Raw genomic sequence first — 20,561 nt, forward strand, 5'->3', positions numbered from 1 at the left:
TGGTCCCAAGGTGAGACGACAGTTGTCCACAGTTCAGGTTTCTTGGCCTGGATGGATGAAGAACACTCTTTGGAGGGAACAGACTGATGCATTCGAGCAGTGGGACGGCCAGCTTTGGATCTTCGCGGTACAGGTCCGTTGGAGCCCTTCACAGGCGACGGTTGTCATCCAGAGACTTTTCTTCGGTTCTCGGACCTCTACCCAGCTGAATGGACTTCAAGGAGTGGAAAAGTGTCACTGCAGGCCTAGAAGGATGCCCATGAGTTTTCAACCAGGACGCGCTTCGCACGATGTTGCACTGCAAAATGGCACATGTCCCAGGGTATTGGCAGTTTGCAGCCCGGGAGGGTCACAGCTCTTTGTGGGATTGAACAAAATGCAGGTGGTCCTCATACTGGTTGGTTGGGAGGAAGTCGTCTTGAAGAGATCTTCCCTGTCACTCGGAATTTGAGGTCAGGTGTTCAGCGATCTCTCAACGGCTCTGGCAGTCACTTGGAAGTTGCTGGGACTTCCTTCGAATTCCTCTTTGGATCTTCAGTCCAGTGGTCGAATCGGAGGTTCAGCTCCAGGGCCCTCGCCTTTTATGCAAGAAAACTGTCTAAGCCTGCCAATCACCATGCAACTCTCTCATGCAAATCTGGAGGCGGCAGTCCAGGAGGACAGCGAGCCTCCCAGTTCAAACTGGTTCCAGGCAGGCACACTGCTGGACAAAGACCAATGCAGTTTAGGGTACCTCCCCCACTTCCTGTCCTTCCAGGCACTCAGAGCACATTGGCGGGCTTTCCAAGGGAAGCCTGCCAAAGACAAAAAACCTCTCCTACCCAGGTAGAAGAAGGCTCAAGTAAGAGAATCCAGTGGGTTCCCAATGGTGTTGCCAAGATTTGAATATGTAGATATAGAACTAAAATTGCTATACATTTATAGGCCTTTTGTTAAATTTCTTTCTGTAGAAATATTGATGCTACCCTGCTAACACAAAATAGTTTTGTCCTGAAGAGGCTGGTCCACTAGAAATCAGGGAACTACTATAGCCGAAACTTGAGCCGACATGATATAAATGAACGTTGGTTCATCAAAGTCCCTTGTCTCTTGATCAAAGTCCCTTGTCTATTGTTATTGATAACCTGACAATAGGGAATTAACAATACTGCAGGTTAAATTTAAAGTGATAGGTGTGGATGCGCAGTTAAGGTTGTGACACACCAGGTCCTACATGGGACCTAAATTACAGAATTGTCAATCAGGTTATTATTATGATCTTGATTCAAGGTGTTTTGTAGATATGTGGAATCAATGTTGTGATTGTGGTTATTATAGGAATGTTTGAGGGTTTTAAACTGGCACTTATTATCATGCTGAGCAGAAATATGCTCTTTATTAAATGAACAGTATGTTTCTTAATTAAAATTGTATGGGCAATAAATTACAGTTTTATGTAAAATATAAAAAAAATGTAATGCTAGAGGGTATCCCATAGTTGCTTTCCTTTCACGCACTCGGACCACCTTGGCAGGTTTTCTAAGGGAAGCCTGCCAAAGACAAAAGACCTATCGAGACCATCCTCACCCAGGGAAGGTAGAAGAAGTATCTAGTAAGAACAAGTCATCATGAACAGGGCTTAAAAAACATACAGCCACCATTTTAGGCAAATGGTGATCCATGTGTCCCTATTGGAGCTGGGAAGAAAGCCTGCGGGAGAAGTCCACAAAAAGTTGTGCAAAAAGGAACACGGCCACCAGCCTGTCAGATGAACTTGTAACAGTAACTAAAAGTTACTGAAAAGGTGAGACAAGAGAGACAATGTTCCCTTTCAGCACTCCACATGAGATAGTATGCTGATCTAACAAAATAAAATACAGGAGGGACAAAAGGGTGCCCCCTTACCTGGTAACTCTAATTAACCCAGGTAAAATAAAAAGTAAAGCTCGAGAAGCTTCCAGTAACACTGCACAGAAAGTGCTGTGTGCTGCAATAGTGAAAGGTAGATGCCAGAAAACATGGAAGAAAGCATAACTCCATTAAAAAGTATCCGAAAGACGTAAAAAAAGTTTCCGAAGTACAGAGTAAAAGAGTGAGTGAGCATGGAAAAAGGTTCCCACTTACTTAGTATAATAGTCAGAAAATCCAATAGTCCAGCAAAATGGCTGGGGACTCACAAAGTGGAAAGAATTGCACTAAAGAAGGAAATTCTACCTAACCCTCAGATCATCTTCGGTAATCCTCAGTCTGCTGCTTTAGACACCTCCCATGTTCAGTTCTCGGTTCTCACCAAATGTGCATCACTCACAGTGCTAACTCAAGGATTATGTGCCCCCTAACCCAAACTGTGTCCCACCCACATTATGGTCATTTGGTGCTTTCCTCAGCAATGCTGTGACCTTTCAGTTTATATACCCCCTCATGTTTTCTGCATCCCCTCATACATTTACATAGCAATAGCCTCCTGTTTATATCCAAATTCTCATTCAACTTTTCCTTTATTTGTAAGGCATAAACATTGTATCGATTGACTTCAAATAAGAGTTGGACCTGGCAGATAGTGCTCCATACATCCCCTTTACACACACTCTTCTCTTCTGCCCTACTGATGTGCCCCTTAGCTGTACAGAATTTTCCTGATTGCCATAAAGCCTACATGACCTCTAACTCCTATAGAACTGTGTAAACTGGAAATAAAATGTCTCAAGGTGCCAAACTGCAGATTGCAATCCTTTTTTAGATTTTTCACTGCTTTTAGGCCAGTTTCTCTTCTACAGACATTGGAGACATTTAGGACCTCATCAGGAGTTGGGTAGTATCCCAGCAGCAAATCTGCTGGAATACCGCCCAGCGCAATTACCGTTACCACCACTTGGTCTGTAGTATTACCGCAAGATCACAACTGTCGGTTTAAGTCCCCATTTTTATGGACTTAAGGGAGCATTTACAGCGCAATTACCGCTGCAGTAATTTCGCTGAAGATGGGCGGAAAGTCGGCGCATTCACCTGTGCTCAGAGTTGGAGGTGAATCCTCTGACTTCCCCCAAACCGTGATTGGCCAGTGCAGTGATTCAGCAGTAATGCTATTACCTCTGCATTTTTACTGCACCACCCAGTGTCTGATGAGGTCTTTAAACATGCCACCAAGTCCCATTTTAAGTGAAGAGTTTAGTAGAGCAAAGACCTGACCCACATAAAGCCCTGCACTTTTGTATATATTACGAAAATGATCCAGAAAAACAAGTGTCCCGAGAGTGGCACCCTACTGCTTCCCATCTTGGATCTGGTAAACAAACATTGGTCCTCAACTATGGTTTTAAATTTACAATTTGGAGTAAAATTTCTTTGCCTTGCACTCACATAATTTCTGCCTCAAGTAGACCCAGGCAGTCGAGAAGAGGCAGTCTAGTCTGATAACGTAAGAAACCTCTTTAATCGAGATCTCAAACAATATGGCCTAAAGATAAGGCAGCAACTAATCTACTGAAAGACATTCTGCCTTTTACAAACCGTTCAGTCCGTCGGTACTGTTAGTGGAGTTTTCCTAAAGTTTCCTTGGGGGAAGACTTTATAAAACTATCACTTGGTATACAGGCCCCAACCGCTAGTAGAAGTCTGTTCTACTCAAGGTACGGATAGTATAGCAGAGTAGCCAGGCTCTAGGTAAGTACAATGAACTCAGGAAATACATAGGTCCAAATAAACTCTTACACACTTTTAGTACTAGTAAGATAGTTTGTATTCAAGGTAACAGTATATTCAGGTAAGTGCTATTTTAAGTAATCAACACAAAATAAAACATAAGTAATTTTTCAGGTGAGTAAACCAATAGTAGGGCATTATACAGATCATGAACACAGTAAGCAAAATCACTTGTTATAACAACTCAGAAAATGTTCTGTTGTAGGAATAAAAAGGGTTGTTCAAAACCAGCAATAGCAGTTCAATACTTTAAAAGACGTGTATTCGTTTTCAGCGACCTTAAGGCTTTGGCAGTCCATCCCTGTTTACGTTTGAGTTCTTCAAAGTCAGATTGCAGGGAAAGCAGGTAAGGCACAACAGCAGAAAATGCAAAGTTGCAGAGGATTCTTCAATTACAAGTAAGATGCTTTTGTGGGTCAAAAGGTTTCAGGAACCTAAGGAAAGTCTCCCTATAGGCGCACAAACGTCAGGCCTGGGCGAAAGCTATGGACGAACACCTGAATCAGCACTCTAGCAACAAAGAAGCGACAGAATGACATGAGGTATATACTACCACAAGTCCAACAGTACCTGAGGAGTGATGAAGAAGATGCTGCTGGATTCTTTCACGGTGCAGCAGCATTGGACCGGTCTCCTGTTCCTTAATCGTTGTGACAAAAGGAGGGACTCTGGAAGGTATGTTGCAGCAGCAGTTGAGAGAAAGGACTTTCGGCAAGGGATTCTTCTTGCCTCAACATCAGGCTGTAGTTTTGGTGCCTTTTCACAGGCTCCAAGGATGAACGTTTACTTCCTGGTCAATGGGCCTCGATTATTTGGTCCTGCACTCTGGTGATGGGACTTTGAGGAGGGGTATCTTGTCTCTGGAGGTCCAAGTGGACCTCATCAAAGTTCTAGGAGGATTTGTTCACGTTAAAGCGATACACTGCAATATGGTTGAATGTCCCAGGGTATTGGTGTTCCAGTGGTGACTCCTCAGGATCCTCACCTTTGATTAGGATTTCACACTCTTCTTTTGGTCAGCCACTCACCCCTTTCTGTAAAATGCAGGGAGAGTTTGCATTCAGGCCAGCCAGCCCAACAGTGGGAACTGGTTCCTTAAAGGGACACCAGAAGACAAAGGATTGCATAGTTTTGGGATTCTCCCATGCTTCCTGTCCTCACAAACACACTGGAGTCTTGACAGGCTACACAAAGGGTTCTTGCCGAAGACCAAACTCACACCAGTTCCTCCCCCACCCAGGACGGTAGAAAGAAGCCACCATTTTGGGTCAATGTGAAGACCGCCTGCAAGCAAAGGTTGCACAGAAGTTGGTAGAACACGTCCATTGCCACCAGCCATAACTATATGCTTGTCACTGTAACAGAATTGTTACAGGAGCAGAGAGAAAGGGAATACTAGGTCACCCTTCAGCATTCCACGTAGGGTGGTGTGTGCTGATTTCTCAAAAGGAAAAGCTAACAAGTATTCCTCTGACTTTGAGAACAGTAGTTCTCAGGGAAAATAAAATAATCTAAAAATGTGAGCCCGGAGGGCTCCCAGCAACACTGCAGAGAGGGTGCTGTGTGCTACAAAAGTAAAAAAACACATATGCCTTTAAATAGCATGGAGGAAAGCATGACTCCATAAAACAAAGTAAAATTACTATGAAAAGCGGTTCCCATGGTCGGAGCAAAAGAATGAGTGAGGGGAAAAAGGCTCCCCTTATTCAAGAAAACAAGAAAAAAGTCCAAATGTCCAGTAAAAAGTGCTGGCGGTTTCACAGGTAGAGGCGATTCGGCATACAAATGATAAATCGCCCTGACATGTACAAAAGGGGCAATCATTTGCTTTCTGGTAATCCTGAGCACCATGATTCCAAATACCAGTTATGCCAGATCGGAAAAATTGTGCTTTGCTACAATTTTACCTCCAGATATAGTGAACAGCATTTATCAGGTGAAGATAGACTGGGTGTTTTTTCTCCTCCCGACTACCCCCCACCTCTCTCACATTACACCAACTTTTTATGTTCAATATAATTATATTTTTAAGGTGTTGCAGGTATTAAAGATGGTTAGACTGTAATGGTGTTGTACCCTTTTTAGCGTATTTGGAACTATTAAAATGCTTATCAATTAGATCATTTAATTATCATACTAACCCCATGTTTCTTTGTCCAGGAAGTCTTTAAAGAAGTAAGGGTGTTGGATAACATTGACACAAAGCATGAACTTGAAATTCAGACAAAACCTCGCAGACTTCCAATCACACGAAAGTTTTATGCATTCTACCATGCACCAATTGTAAAATTCTGGTTTAACACGGTGAGTCTTGAAGATTGCGTTTTTTTTCTATTTGAGACAGTGCCATTGCTTGGTTGTGCACTATAATCTTATTTCATCCACTGCATTTTGACAATAACATTTTTCATATACTGTGTTAGCAGTTTAGAATTAATGGTTAATATATCCTATCGGTATTTCAGCCAAATCCTCACATTTTTCCTACTCTAGAGCTTATTTGCTTGGCCTCTGCAAGACTGCTCTTCCAACTGTACTACATTCTCTGCTAGCATCACTGCTAGCATCTGCTCTATCATAACTTTTAATGATTTACACTGATTATTCAGTCTCCGGCAAGTGTAGGTGTAACTCTGACCAGCTGCGTTATGTCAACCTCAGCATTTGATTTGAACTAACTGATTTATATGTATATGGTGACTGCCACCTGTGACAAATAGAGAGTATTTGTCCCTTCTCGTCGTGGGGGAGCCACCCCTTGTGAGGCTAGAGAGGTGAACCCACTTAGCAAGACCCTCCCTAGGGGTCTGGCCAAGTGGGACCTCACCGGGAGTGACTCCCCTCTAGGGGAAGAGGATTCTCATTCCCACATGCAACTCCATATGCAGGCAACACAATTTGCTTATATGCGATTGCCTCTAATAACTAGTAATGTCCTTCCTCTCCATTGGCTTCAGGTTATGCTGGATCAAATACAACCCTCGAAGGAAAACTGAACAGCCCTTTCAACAGGGACCTGTATGCAACAATGACAAACCGACCAAAAGTGGAGAGAGAGAGAGAGGGCCATATGCAGAGGATGCCCTCTGACTTAGTCTCGCCTGCAAGTGAGAGAATGCCAGAGAAAGATGCCAGAGGCCCGGCATAACGAATAGTGGAGAAACCGCTGTCAGGACAGAGTCCTGGAGACAGTCCTACGTGTTGGCGTCAACACAGAAAAGTTGTGGTGTGCCCGGGGCCCGAACACCAACGCCGAAATCAGAAGGAATTCGAAGAAGGAAACCTCCCGTCGGCAGACCTACACCGAGAACGCAGACCTAGTGAGACGCTGAGAGTGACAGCGCACTGGAGCTGAGAAAGTGAATAGGGAGACTAGAGAAAGCAAATCCACCCCAATAACAAGCCTTGTGAATACACCCATGTCAAGTGAAGGTACCAGGGTGGATAAGGAGAGAGGGAGACAACAGGGACTATGCAATCCAGGAAAAGAACTTCAATATTGACTGTGGGTCATGGAGAAAGCACAAACCTATAGATTGTGAAATACCAAGAAAGTTGGCAAGTATAATTATTGATGGAATCTGTTACTAAGAGACTTTGAGAAACCCTCTGAATTAAGCACAAAAAACAATCCCATAGAAAGTAAGGGGAAACCAGGGGAGCGGCCCCAGGAGTGGTGGTGCTACACTTTTAACAAGGGTATTCTGAACCCCAACAGACAATTGATTTGAAAGAGTATGAAGGGCTCAAATTAAGAGGAAGAAGTGTCAGAGATGACCTACAGAATGACTGTCAGAAGGATATTGAGGATATTGATAGGTCTCAAAAACTCTACGATAGCCAATCTATTTTTATGTACCAATAACTGCTAAAACTCATGAAAGAGAATTTGTAAACCCAGATAAACATATGCTCTTGTGTTGTTTGAACTTCTAGAACTGATTACAATTGGAATAACTCTGAACCAAAGCCCAGGAAACCAAGCTAAAGGGAAGGTGTCAGAAAATATAGATTCCGGCTATGTTTAGTTATTAGTTCTAGTGGTAAGGTCAGGTAAAAGTAGATTTTGGACTGTGGACATTTGATTGACGACGAACGAGCACCCTTAGTATTGTTAGGTAGGGATCATCGCTTAGTGATTGGGCAAGTTAGGTGTTTTTTCTATTATTGCAAGAACAAGCCCAAGAAAAGGCTGTGTGTCCGACTCCTTCTTCTGGTTTGCCACACACCGTATAATGCAGATGAAACCTAATTGCATTGACTTTTCTCAAAATTCAATTCCTATTAACACGTGAGTTGCTGGACAGATTTAGATGAAATTTTCCAAATATAATGTCAGGCATGGTTGGCTACAAACTAGACATTTTGGGAAGAAATAGTTCAAAAGATATTGAGAAAACAAAAAAGTAGTTTTGAATGGATTATGTTCACCCACGTATTTCTCATCTTTGATATCTCCTATATCCATCTTCGGGAAAACATTTCGGCAGAGGACGCACTGCGTTGATGTGGTCGACTCGATGTCCCTCAAGGGCCTCCGCCTCGAAGATGTCATCGAAGGTATATATGAAACGCGCAGCACTTGGCTTCAGTTACTTTTTCCGAGTAAGTTATCGCTAAGTGAACTACAACGTGCTTCATATTACTTTGTAATGTCTTCGTCTTTGACAACCCCAAAGACCAGGTTTAAGAAATGCCAAGACTGCAGCGCTAAAATGTCGCTGATGGCCCTACATCGGGTGTGTTTGTGGTGCCTTGGACCTCGACCTGTCGGTCGTGTCAATTGATGACCGGAAAAGCTCTGAAGGAGCTTAAAGGGAAATTGGCAGTAGGTAGACGCCCCAAAAAATCCCCTTCGACTACCCCGTCAAAAAAACATTCCTCTGACGAAGCGAGAGATGACTGGCCTCGATGGAAGAAAACTAAAAGATCTAGGTCACGGAGTGGTCGTTGATGAAAAAATCAAAGAAAAGGCATCATAAATCACCTACTTTGTCTTCCTCGTCTGACTCATCTCCAGAGAAGAGTATATCTTGCCCTACTAAGGCCTTGACTCTGGCTGAATGGCAATCATTCTGGCAGGAAATGATACAAAGTTTTGAGAAACAAGCTCCCTCAAAGCAAGTTGGCCATGCTCCTACCGTGCCTTCTGAAGCCGATAAGGAAATGGCTAGGCCCAAATCCCGTGCGCCCTCTAGCCCGGAACGAAGACCAGACTATCTTCGAGAGCTGTCGAGGTCTCGAGTCGATGAAAAATCATCAAAGACTCAGTCGAGTTCTCGACGTCCGTCACGGACACAAAGTCCATGGAAAAGTCGGCATCGAAACCATCAACGCCATCGCCGTCCAAGACACTGATTTCATTGACACCAAAACCAAGTTTGACGATGACTCCATCGTCATCTGGCTCAAAACCATTGACTTCTCCACTGGACATTCTAAAATCCTTTCAACCATTGCCAAGAAAGGATTTATTTAAATCTCTCACATCGATTTATGAAGACTATGAGCCTTCAAATGACAATACTCCTTTTGGGTTACAACATGGTACACCTAATGTTCCTGATAGTTTCAGATCGTAGGAGTCTAGAATGCAGGATCTGTGTGATAATTTACAATCAGCCAGTGGGGTGGAAACCTCTCTAGAATTGGAATTTGGCAAGCTAAACCCGGCAGATCATGCAGATGCCTCTTACAGGCAATTAATGACCACGGTCATTGATTATATGGGATGGAGCAGGCCTGCTCTCCCATTCAAACAGGATGAACTTATGGAAATCCTGAACAAAGGTCCTCAAAGGGATCCAATCTTACCATTTCATATTGCTCTACAAAAAAAGAGTAAGTGTCTTTGACCTCCTAAATTGGAATTATATGGTGAAAATGCTAATGGCCTTTGGCTTTGGTCCCAACTATGTCAAATGGGTTCTAGCTAACTACCAATGCCTACACACTTCTCTAAGGATTAATGGGTATCATTCTCAGAAGCTAATGATATTCAGGGGCACCCGGCAAGGCTGCCCCCTTTCACCGCTAATATTCGCTCTGGCGATGGCACACTTCGCCATCAAGCTACGGTCCAACCAACCTATAAGGTTGCTGCGGGTGTGGACGGACTGCTACAAACTCTCCTTTTACGCGGACAATGTCCTCCTCTCCCTTACCCAACCAAGCACATCCTTGAAGGAGCTATGAGTGGAAGTGGCAAAATGTGGTGAGGTCTCTGGGTTTGTAGTTAATTACTCTAAATCCACAGTCATGGGGACAGGCATAGAATTTCCTTCGCTAAGGAAGGGCCGGTTTTATGTGAGGAATACTGCACCCCCTACCTGGGAGTCTGCAACCCGAACTCTATCAATAAAATATATAAAGACAACTTTCCCCACAACTTTCCCCAGTTGCTTAGGGAAATAGAGGAAGACATGGCCTGTTGGCATAAGCACTTCCTGATTGGGGAGGGTTACAGCCCTTAAAATGAACTTAATCCCCAGATTCCCTTACTTTTACCTATCGTTACCGGTAGATATTCCCAGCAGGTACTTGAGAATCTGCAAAGGGGTATGCTAACATTTGTCTGGGGAGGAAACAGCCCCGAGTTGCCAGGAGGATCATGCTGAGAAGCACACAAATGGGGGCTTCGGTGTCCCTGACATCCTTAGATATTACTTGGCAGCACAGCTATCCCATGCATTCACATGGCAGGAGGGGGGAGAGCCCCACGTTGGAAACAGATTGAGAAGGCGTGGTTCCTGTTCCCTCTTGCCACTCTACCACACTTAGGAATGGGAAATTTGGGTGAGGGGACCCACTATTTTCCACCAAGAATACTATTCACAGCTGGAGGAGGTTACTCCATCATTGCGGGGTTAGTGGGCCACTGGGCCCCCTAAACCCATTATGGAATAACCCTGACTTCTCTCCAGGCATGAACCCACTGAGGTTTGCTAGCTGGAAAGAGAGTGGATTATTGCCGATAAAAGACTTCTTCAACAACGGTATCCCCTTAACCTTCGAAGAGTGTAAAGCAAAATTCCACATTGATGAAGGGGAGAGGTTCAGGTATGCGCAGCGGAGGCACTGGATGTCCCAACCTGCAACCAAAGCGTGAGGGGGCAGAGAACTCAACGCATTAGAACAAACACTAACCTCAGCAGTTCTCAAAGGCAGGGGGCGCTACTCTACAAACTTCTTGACAGGTCGGACCCCTCAGGGAAGGAGAAATATATTCTCAAGTGGGAAAGAGACCTTGGCAGAGAAATAGACGTAGAGGACTGGTACCGCATCTGGACCCGGTCACACAGAGGTTCCAAATGCGTTACGAATAGGGAGGCAGCAATCAAGGTTTGCTACTGATGGTACCTCCCCCCGGAATTACTAAACAAAAGTGATCCAACTATCCCACCACACTGCTGGCAGGGTTGCAAGTCTGTGGGATCATTCTTCCATATGTGCTGTTCATGCGCTCTAACAGCCAGGTTTTGGCAGGAGGTTTTGCTTCAACTGAAACGGATGACAGGCTTGACAATCCCTTGGGACCCAGGAATAGTTTTTAGGGACACAGGCAAGGGGACATTCCCCCTAACCGGACATATGGCTGACCTGGTCACATATCTCCTCACGACAACTAAGGTATCTCTGGCCTGCCTTTGAAAATCCCTGGACGGCCCGGCGATCTCACTGTGGTTGGCGAAGTGCTGGGACATTGATGCAGCGGAGAAGATTACTGATACCCGGCTGGGAACTTTGGGTACATTTCATCTTACCTGGTCCCCCTTCTTTGATTACACCAGTCGATTTCCAGGAGTGGTACGCAAGCCGGCAACACTCAGGTGGTTAGCGGAGCACTCCGAGGCACTTGAACTATAGCTTTGTTGACAAAGCCTGCCAGTTGAACTATTGGCGCATGCCTCCCCTTAGTCTAAAGTGTACTGTGCTCATGTGTGTTCTTATTACTGCTCCTCATTTGTTTTTTGTTTGCCTCCTTATGCTTTGCTCTGAAATGCTCTTATGTTATAACTGTTATAAAACACAATAAAAAGATAGTGTTGAAAATTAAAATGGAGTATGTGCAAACTGGGAAGCACCAGAATCAAGTCCGACAGTCAATACAAATTTGACAAAAATATTATAGACAGTTAAGTAGTGACCCCGACTACTTATCTAAACACCCTACCCCAGAAAGCCTGGTGGTGCAAGCAGCAACCTCTACCTTCAAACATGCTGCCTATCCGATTGCTCCACCAAATCGGGATGATAAGCATGTTTATGCCTGGTCAAAGAAAGTTGTTTCTCCCGTGGCATGGCTCTCAAGTCTGCCAACTCTACATGTGCCCTTGCAAAATGTACCTTCACCCTATGGAACTGTGTATCCATGGCGCCTAAACATATTCCCGAAGGGGAAGAAAGAGACGGCTTCCTGGCCATTGTAAAAGATGGGAAAGAGGCCATGTGCAAGTCTCTAGAGTCAGGTTTGGATTCTGCTGACAGTATCAGCAGAGCCATGGCGGCAAGTACTGTGATCCACAGGTTTGTGTGGTTAAAGAATTCTGGATTTGCGCCAGACGTGCAGTCTAGACTCCTTAATATGCCTTTTGAAGTGTCTCATCTTTTTGGCAGCAAAACGGACAAAATCCTTGAGAAGCTGCAGACCTTGAAGACAGCAGCCAAGTGTCTAGGTGCCACCATCAGGCAGCCTCAGCCTTTTCAGCCCAGCGGACCTTCTTGCAGGGGTAGACCCTTTCACTTCTACTCCTCAGTTGGAAGAGCAAGAGCAATGGCTGGACAAATAGGCCAAAGAAGATTCCCTCCCCAGGGGGGCCCAGGCAGCGGCATCTTTACCATCAGCCGCCTCAAAACCTCTCTGTGGTTTTGACTCACGACACCCCAGTGGGAGGTAGACTGTCTCAGCATCGGAAAAAATGGTGAGGCATTACTTAGGATGCTGGCATATTAAACTATAGCCCAGCGTTAATGCCTACCCTTCATTCAGAGACCTCAGAATCATCCATTCGTTAAAGGTTCCAGATCCATTCCTTTTGCAGGAAATGTTGAGCCTGTTAGAGAAAGGTGCTATAGAGCAAGTATCTGGAATGGAGAAGAACACAGGATGGTATTCTCGATATTTCCTAATCCCCAAGGAGGACGGGGGACAGAGACCCATCTTGGACTTGAGATGCTTGAAAAAATTCCTCATAAAGGACAAGTTTAAGATGTTCACACTTTCTCACATCATTTAGGCCTTCCAACTCTAGGATTGGATGGTGTCATTGGACCTTAAAGATGATTATTTTCATGTGCCAATCCATCTCAAGCACAGAAAGTACCTGAGGTTGGCGGTTCTCAATATCAGTTTCGAGTTCTGCCATTCGGGCTGACCTCCTCCCCACGGTATTCACCAAACTGCAAACTAATGGTGGTGGTAGCAGCGAGTTTCTGTAGAGGGGGGATTCACGTCTACCCCTACCTGGACGATTGGCTGATCAGGCCACATTCTCCCGAACAAGTCCTGGATCATCTCAGCGTAACCTGCCACTCTCTCCACAGACTGGGCTCCTCCCTCAATTACAAAAAGTCCCATATGATACCATGTTAGGAAACACCTACCTGTAACCCGTACCTCGTCAGTGCCTTCTCTCTCCTCACGTAGGAATCTATTGAGGGGCCGTGATATTCTACGTGCCCGATCCAGGAAAGCACTATGCGCGACCACTCGTACACCTCGTAGAGTGTTCCTCAATGCACGCACCAGTTTCCTGGAACGTAGCCGTTTGCCATGGAAACTGGTGCGGCGTTCAGGATCTCTGGGTCACGTGACCCGTTCCGTCAAGTCACGTGGCAATAGCCTCATAAGCCGCCAGGTCCCGACTCACAGTGTTTGATTAAGCATCTGACGGATTTTGCCTCAATTCTGTATTTCTGATATTGACCCCGGATTACGCCTTTTGACTACTCTTCTCTGTCTAGCCCTTGTCTGTCCTTGTTATTTCTTGATTCCTGCTGAACCTACGCTACGTTACCTGGACTGCTTCTTGTATCCCCTTATGGTTCTATGGTTTAATGGTTACCAGACCTCGGCCTGCTCCACGGATTTCTCTTGTGTTTTGCCCATGCCGGATACTTGCCTACGTATTTCATTCATTCTGTCTACCTGAACGGATCTCCAAATCTCCGACCGCAGGATCTGGCTACTCGCTGGTTCTAGGAGCTGAAACCTTACCTTCATTCTGTGTTGTCATCCACTCTACGGTCCCTTCAATAGGTGTCCTCGTGCCGTTGGGTCCGGTGGCGCACTTGGGACTAGAGACTTGCCACCCCAAGGTAGGCGTCCTCGTGCCGTCGGGTCCAGTGGCGCAACTGGGACTAGAGACTCGCCACTTTAGGGTAGGCGTCCTCGTGTCGTCGGGTCCAGCGCCTTCCCTGGAACCAGAGACACGCTACCTCAAGAAAGAAGTTCTAGTGACCTCGAGAAGGACTTTTTTCTCATTTCTTCAACACAGTGCGATAAGGAACTTCTACGCTTTCTTATTTGGTAAGTCTGCTTGCTTCCCCTCATATCGTTTCTTTCTTACTGTCACTCGATACTCACTTCTGAAATATCTATCGCAGTGATCACCTCCTACTTGAACTACCAGCATTACCTTGGCTCCTCTGCATTGTCACGCTCTTTCCAGGTTAGTTGTTGGTTCTTTCCGTTGCTTCATGTTCTAAGAGGGAGTTACTTTGGTATAGTTATTATTGGTCTTTTCCTGCAGGGGACTACCCGTTCTGGTGTTCGCTTCGGAAGTCTTCTGGTACATCCTTTTCCGCGCCAAAACAAGACTGAGGTCCATCTTCTGTTTAATACCCTTCCTAGATTGTTCTAGTATATTATACTTTTGGGAAGTGTATTATTCTGAAGACTCTACGGCTACACTACGGGATCAAGAGCCATAGAAGTCTGACATACCATCTCAAAATCTCAAATTAATCAGGGCTGTACTGGATACATCCTTGGGAAAAACCTTGCCATTAGAGGTGAGGGCTCAACACATTCTGCAGATGGTCACCACATTTCAGTGTACCCAGCGACTCCCTGCCTTTGACTTCTTGAGGTAGCTCAGCCTCATGACATTATGCATTTTCCTGTTTCCAGAGGCTCGCCTGAGAATGAGATCTCTTCAATGGGCTCTCAGGACACAGTGGTCTCAATTCTCTGGCAACATGTCAGACCTACTTCAGGTTCCAAACAGGGTCGCACAGGATCTCCTATGGTGAGCCTGCGAGGACAACATTCTGAAGGGAGAACATTTTTGGCAACCATATCCAGAGATAACGGTAGTTACGGACACCTCACTCGCAGGTGTGGGGCCCATGCCAACCATCTGACAATCAGCGGTCGTTGGTCTCCATTGGAGTCCAAACTACATATCAACCTTTTGGAGCTGAGAGCAATCAAACTTGTGCTGAAGGCTTGTCTGCCCTCTGAACGGGGAAAGAATGTCCTGATAATGTCGGACAACACAGTGGCCATGTACTACCTCAACAAGGGAGGAGGCGTCGGGTCACTACCACTGTGCACAGAGGCAATACAGCTCTCGTTCTGGGCAATACAAGAAGGAATCTCCTTATTAGCAGTTCAGCGTGCCGGAGTGGAGAATCCGGCAGTGGATGCTCTGAGCAGGGAGAGCACAGTCTCCCATGCGTGGGAACTAGCTGAGGAAGTCCTTCAAGAGATCTTCACTCTTTAGGGATCCCTTAAGTGGATCTGTTTAACCAGTGTCAACAGGAAGTGCGAACTGTGGATCTGTTCAAAAAGTGTCAAGAGGAAGTGCAAACTATTCTGCTCCAGGGAATTTCCTCCAAGAGAAGCTCTAGGGGGCGCGTTTTTAATGGACTGGGAGTTTCCACTTCTGTACACATTTCCTCAAGTCCCCGTCATTCCTCACGTGATCAGGAGGTTGAGAAAGTTTGGGAAATCCATTATCCTAATTGCTCCAGATTGGCCCAGGAGGATGTGGTACCCGGACCTTCTGAACATGTCCATCTCCATCTCCCCACCAAAATGTCTTCCGCAAAGAGAGGACCTTCTCTCGCGAGAGGAGGGACTAGTTCTCCATCCAGAGGACAGCACACTTAACCTTCATGCATGGTTTCTGAGAGGTTGAGATACAAGGATTGGGACCTCCTGGAGGACCTAATGGAGATCTTGCTTTCGGCCAGAAAGCCAGCAACAAAGTCTTTATACCGCTGCCGTTTGAACAAATTCTTCATCTGTTGCAGGGATAAGAATGTGGATCCTTATCTGTGCAAAATACCCGAAATTATATATTTTCTGCTGCATTTGGCCAATCTGGGGTTATTTGGCAGCGCTTTCCATCTTGAAGTGCTCGTCTGAGGAAACGTCATATTTTAATATATCTTTGGTAGTACAATTTCTAAAAGGACTCACTAACATGTTCCCTTCATCTCCTTTTCAAGTTCCTATTAGTGACCTTAATCTTGTTTTAAAATTTCTCATGTGTACACCATTTGAACCACTCAATTTGTGTCCTTTAAGACTACTAACATTCAAAATCATCTGGTTAGTGGCGTTTACATCAGCACGTAGGGTGAGTGAGTTGCAGGCACTATCTTTGAAACCACCTTTTATGGTTTTTTAGAAGGACAAGCCTTAATTCCTATCTAAGATTACATCAGATTTTCATATGGGACAAATGGTAGCATTACCTACCTTTTACCCACTACCTCATGCTGGCAAGGAAGAGGAAAGGTTACACAGACTTGACCCAAGAAAGGCTCTGAGTTTCTACATTTCACAAATGTCAAAGTTTCGTCTACTTGACCAACTGTTTATAGGGTATACTGGTCATAGAATGGGACAGGCTGTAACTAAACAAACCTTGTCCAGATGAATTATATTAGCTATTACTGAATGCTGGGCAAGATCCCCCAGAATCTTGAGAGCCCATTCCACTGGGGCATGGTTACTTCTTCTGCTCTGCAAAGATGTATTCCAATAAAAGATATTCGTGAGGCATCCACTTGGTCTACCATTCACACTTTTACTAAGCATTACTACCTTGATTCCACCTTAAGCCAGGATGGAAGCACTCGGTTCATAACAACCCTTGATTGCAAAATTCGTACTCCCTCCCCTAAAACTGATACTGCTTTGGGAGTCGTATCAAAGATGAGGCATACATGCGAGGACACAATCCATTCGAAGAACAAATTACGTAACCCTGGTAACGTTCTTTTGACTGGATGTACCTCCCACGTATTCCTCATCCCTCCTCCCAGCCTACCCTGCAGGCACATTTTTGTCTTACACTTTCTGCTCCTTCTTAGTATGGTATGGTCTAAACCACATTAATTCTGGAAGTTCTACTGTAAGAAAAACACGAGAAAAAAAAACTGAAGCCAATGGGTGCTGCGTGTTCCATATAGACCTTTGGTGACATCATCCTCAAAATGGAGGCCCTCGAGGGACATCGAGTCGACGCAAAGTGCCATCTGCCGAAAACATTTTCTGAAGCAACTGAAGCTGGATACAGGAGATATCAAAGATGAGGAATACATGGGAGGAACATCCAGTCAAAAGAACTTTACCAGGGGTAAGTAACTTGTTCTTTCAGCCTAATACCATTAATTTTCTCTTTGCGAAAAAGATGACTCGATTGGACACATGTAGCGGGAAATGTGCAGGTGAGTCCACAAAAACCTTTTTAGATCTTAATTGGTGCATTGCAGCAGTGATGCTTTTCAGAAATGAAAATACTGTTTTTGTCTCAATGCTAGTGATTACCACGTGAACCCTTGCCAAGGCAAATAAAGGTGCTCAAAATTAGATTTGGGGGTGATGGGTTAACAATCGGGGTAGTAGTATTCAAGCTCTTTCATAATAATGAGCTTTGTCTTTACCACAGTCAAAGTCCATGGCGATTGGGCCCTGGATAAGATCTAGATTACAAATCATTTGAAATTCAGTTAATAAAAAACACTTAAGTTAACACAGCGTTAAGATGGTCCAATTAATTCCACAAAACGCATCAAATTCGGCAGGGGTGGGAAGTGGTGACAATCTGAACCAGGAGCCCCCCTAAACCCGACTCCACCCCACCGGTTTCTTGGCCTACGAGCACATACATGAGATCTCATCAGTGATCAATAATGAGAATATATAATTACACATGGGTGATGTGATATCTGGGGGAGCTTCCTTCTAGTGGTTGGTCTTTGGACCGGCAATACTTTAGAAACTACGAATGAACCTGCAGTAGAATCCGACTAGACTAAGGAAAACCTGTATTTCAATCATGTTGGTGGGTAGTTACATTTTATGTATGGCTTTGACTTTTCCCTTTAATGGGCTGGACATGGCCTTTGACTGTGGCCTGTGCCAAGTTGTCTCACATTCCATAGGGTTTGGGCCACTAGTATATGTGTTTTATGGTCCAGGAGTTTATATGGATTACAATGACATTCAGAAATGCTTGGTGAGGCTCTAGGGCTTGATCCATTGACTATTGGAAGGTAGCTGATGCAAGAGAACACAGTCCTACGATTTCCTTCCGTCCACAGATTCCTCACTTTAGGCACAAATTCCTCTGTGTCAATTTGGCTTTAGAATTTTTGCAGCTACCAGGGGGATGTACTGCTGCTGTGATTGACTTTTCCTGCTGGTATTGGCACTGTTTAAGCAGGTGATATCATGGGTGGAATATATGGCACACACCTCAGTTCTTGTTTCTGAATGCTCAGCATGCTGCTTAGGGAATGGCACTCTTTGCACATTTCTTGATTGAGTCATGCCTTCTCTATTGAAAGTCCTTGGCTGAAAGCCCTGCGGGTATTGTGAGAGGCATACGGCTGTATTAGAGCCCCAATGGTCTGTCTGAACAACCTTGGTGGAGGGCGAGGGGGCGTCATAACACAGAGGGCTAGGACTCCTGTAACCCTTTGCATTCTAAGGCACTCGAGGAGGGTGCTGCAAAACTCTTCACCACTCTCCACCAGGATGGGAAGCACACTACATCAGGAGGATCCCTGTTCTCATGATGGTGACAGTAAGGATAAGGAGTAGTGCTGCAAGATGTCCTTCTCCCCAATGAGCAGTGCTGCAAAATGTCCTTCTTGCCAGGGAGTCTTCTAAACAGTACGTGATGGCCTCCAAGAGGCACCCTCAATTCTGCTCCATGGAAGCTGATGAATTTAGCTTTGTGCCATCACCACCAAAAAAAGCAATTAGCATCCCTTGCTAGCTCCTGCACAGCAGAAGACTGGGAGGAATTCAAGTAGCAGATGTTTGAAATCTTCACTAAGGCGCTGTCCAATTCAGTTTTGCCACCAGTGGCAGAGCTAGGGGCCTATTGCGCCTTCTGCTGCTGAAAAAAACACTCTTTGAACTTTAACCTCACACCTGTCAGCTTGGTTATGGACCTTCTCTTTTAACCTGCTCCTCCCTAAAGCTGTACAGCTCAGCCTGTGGCCAAAATGTCCTGGAGTGGGCCTCTTTAGCCTTCGCACCAAACCGCACTAACACAATGTTGTTTATGCTCTTCCACATCCCAATTTGTCTTGAAGATGGGCCAAATCTTCAGTGAAGATGGTGACACTCTGCCATATGCGGTGGAACCCTTGAACCTGGAGAGGTAAACTACTTCCCTGAGGAATTTTACAGTGCAGATGAGGTTTTGACACCTTTGACATCCAATCCGTGAGATGTTAGTGGAAAAGGATATACTTACTTGGTGCCAAAGGAGGATGGGATCTGCATCCCATCATGGATATTGGGCTCCCAAATTTTTTAATTTGGTCAAGGACAAATTGACCCTTGCCCAGATTTTCAAAGCCATTCTGCTGCAGTAATTGCCAGAATGCTTACTTCCATGCGTCAATCCACAGTAAGTACCAGAGGCTCTTCCACATTAGCAGTTTCAGTACTGCTCTTTGGGCTTTCCTCTTTGCCAAGGGTTTTCACCAAGCTGTTGTCTGTGGTCGCACACGTCTCGGAAGGTATTACATTGAGGTAGACAGTCTGCTCTGTAGTGGACTGATGATTAAACCTTTTTAGTGATTACGGTGTCCTCTCTTGGCTTTTCCGTGGCTCCTTTTCTCTTTTCTTTCTTCTTACTTGCTGCTCACTGAGGCCTTTGGGTGAGTTGACCCTTATAAGAGTTGATTAACATTAACATATTTGAGAAATCCAAAATGGTGGCAAGGCTAAAGGGGGGAAAAAAGTCGTCATTGTTATGCAGCATGACATTGATAGATTGCATTCTGATGAGTCAATTGCCTGTACGCCAGTCCATATACAGCACCATTATCTGTTGCAAACAGTCCCACATATGAAGGCCAACAGGTATAGCCGGTTCCCAGTAACATGCGTGGCCATTCTGGGAGAGAAGTCAGGGACATGATGAGTAAGCACTGGATAGGTCTCTAAACTGAGAAAGATGGAGGAGAAAGAGTTGGAGGAAGGGAAGAGTTGAAGATTGGTGCTGGAAAGGACTTTGCAGGAGCGGGTAGTAGAAGTGAAAAGATTACAGTGGATGTAGGAGGAGAGTTGGCAAAGGAAACTTCAATAAGGAGGACTTTAGAGATATGAAGGAGGAGATTGGTGAAGGAGATAAAAAAAGGAAGCTGGAGACTTCGAGGAGGAGGTTCGCAAGTAGAAACTGATGGTTAGAGGGGGTGTTCATTAGAAGGTGGGAGAGAACACAATGGTTTGGAAATGAGATTTAAATAGGTGGTGCATGGCACTTAGAACTGCACAGTGATTTTGACTCCTGAGAAGGCAACCTGACAACAGACAAGGGGTTGATCCTGGGAGGGGATGAGATCATGGTGTAGCATCTAGGAGTTCCAGGAAGAGAGGGGAGGTTGGATGGGAGGAGTTGCAG

General features: G+C 45.1%; 1 protein-coding gene across 2 annotated transcripts in view; it reads left to right on the forward strand.

Moving 5' to 3' along the window:
- TRPM7 (transient receptor potential cation channel subfamily M member 7) overlaps positions 1 to 20,561 on the forward strand; it is a 2,599,208-nt gene that overhangs the window by 1,488,347 nt on the left and 1,090,300 nt on the right. For both annotated transcript variants that reach the window (XM_069624956.1, XM_069624955.1), the window contains exon 19: positions 5,842 to 5,985. In XM_069624956.1, the coding sequence (XP_069481057.1) occupies positions 5,842 to 5,985 (144 nt within the window). The remainder of the gene's footprint in view (positions 1 to 5,841; positions 5,986 to 20,561) is intronic.

The sequence above is a fragment of the Ambystoma mexicanum genome, chromosome 11 (assembly GCF_040938575.1).
Source record: "Ambystoma mexicanum isolate Mex_15411 chromosome 11, UKY_AmexF1_1, whole genome shotgun sequence".
Taxonomy (NCBI): domain Eukaryota; kingdom Metazoa; phylum Chordata; class Amphibia; order Caudata; family Ambystomatidae; genus Ambystoma; species Ambystoma mexicanum.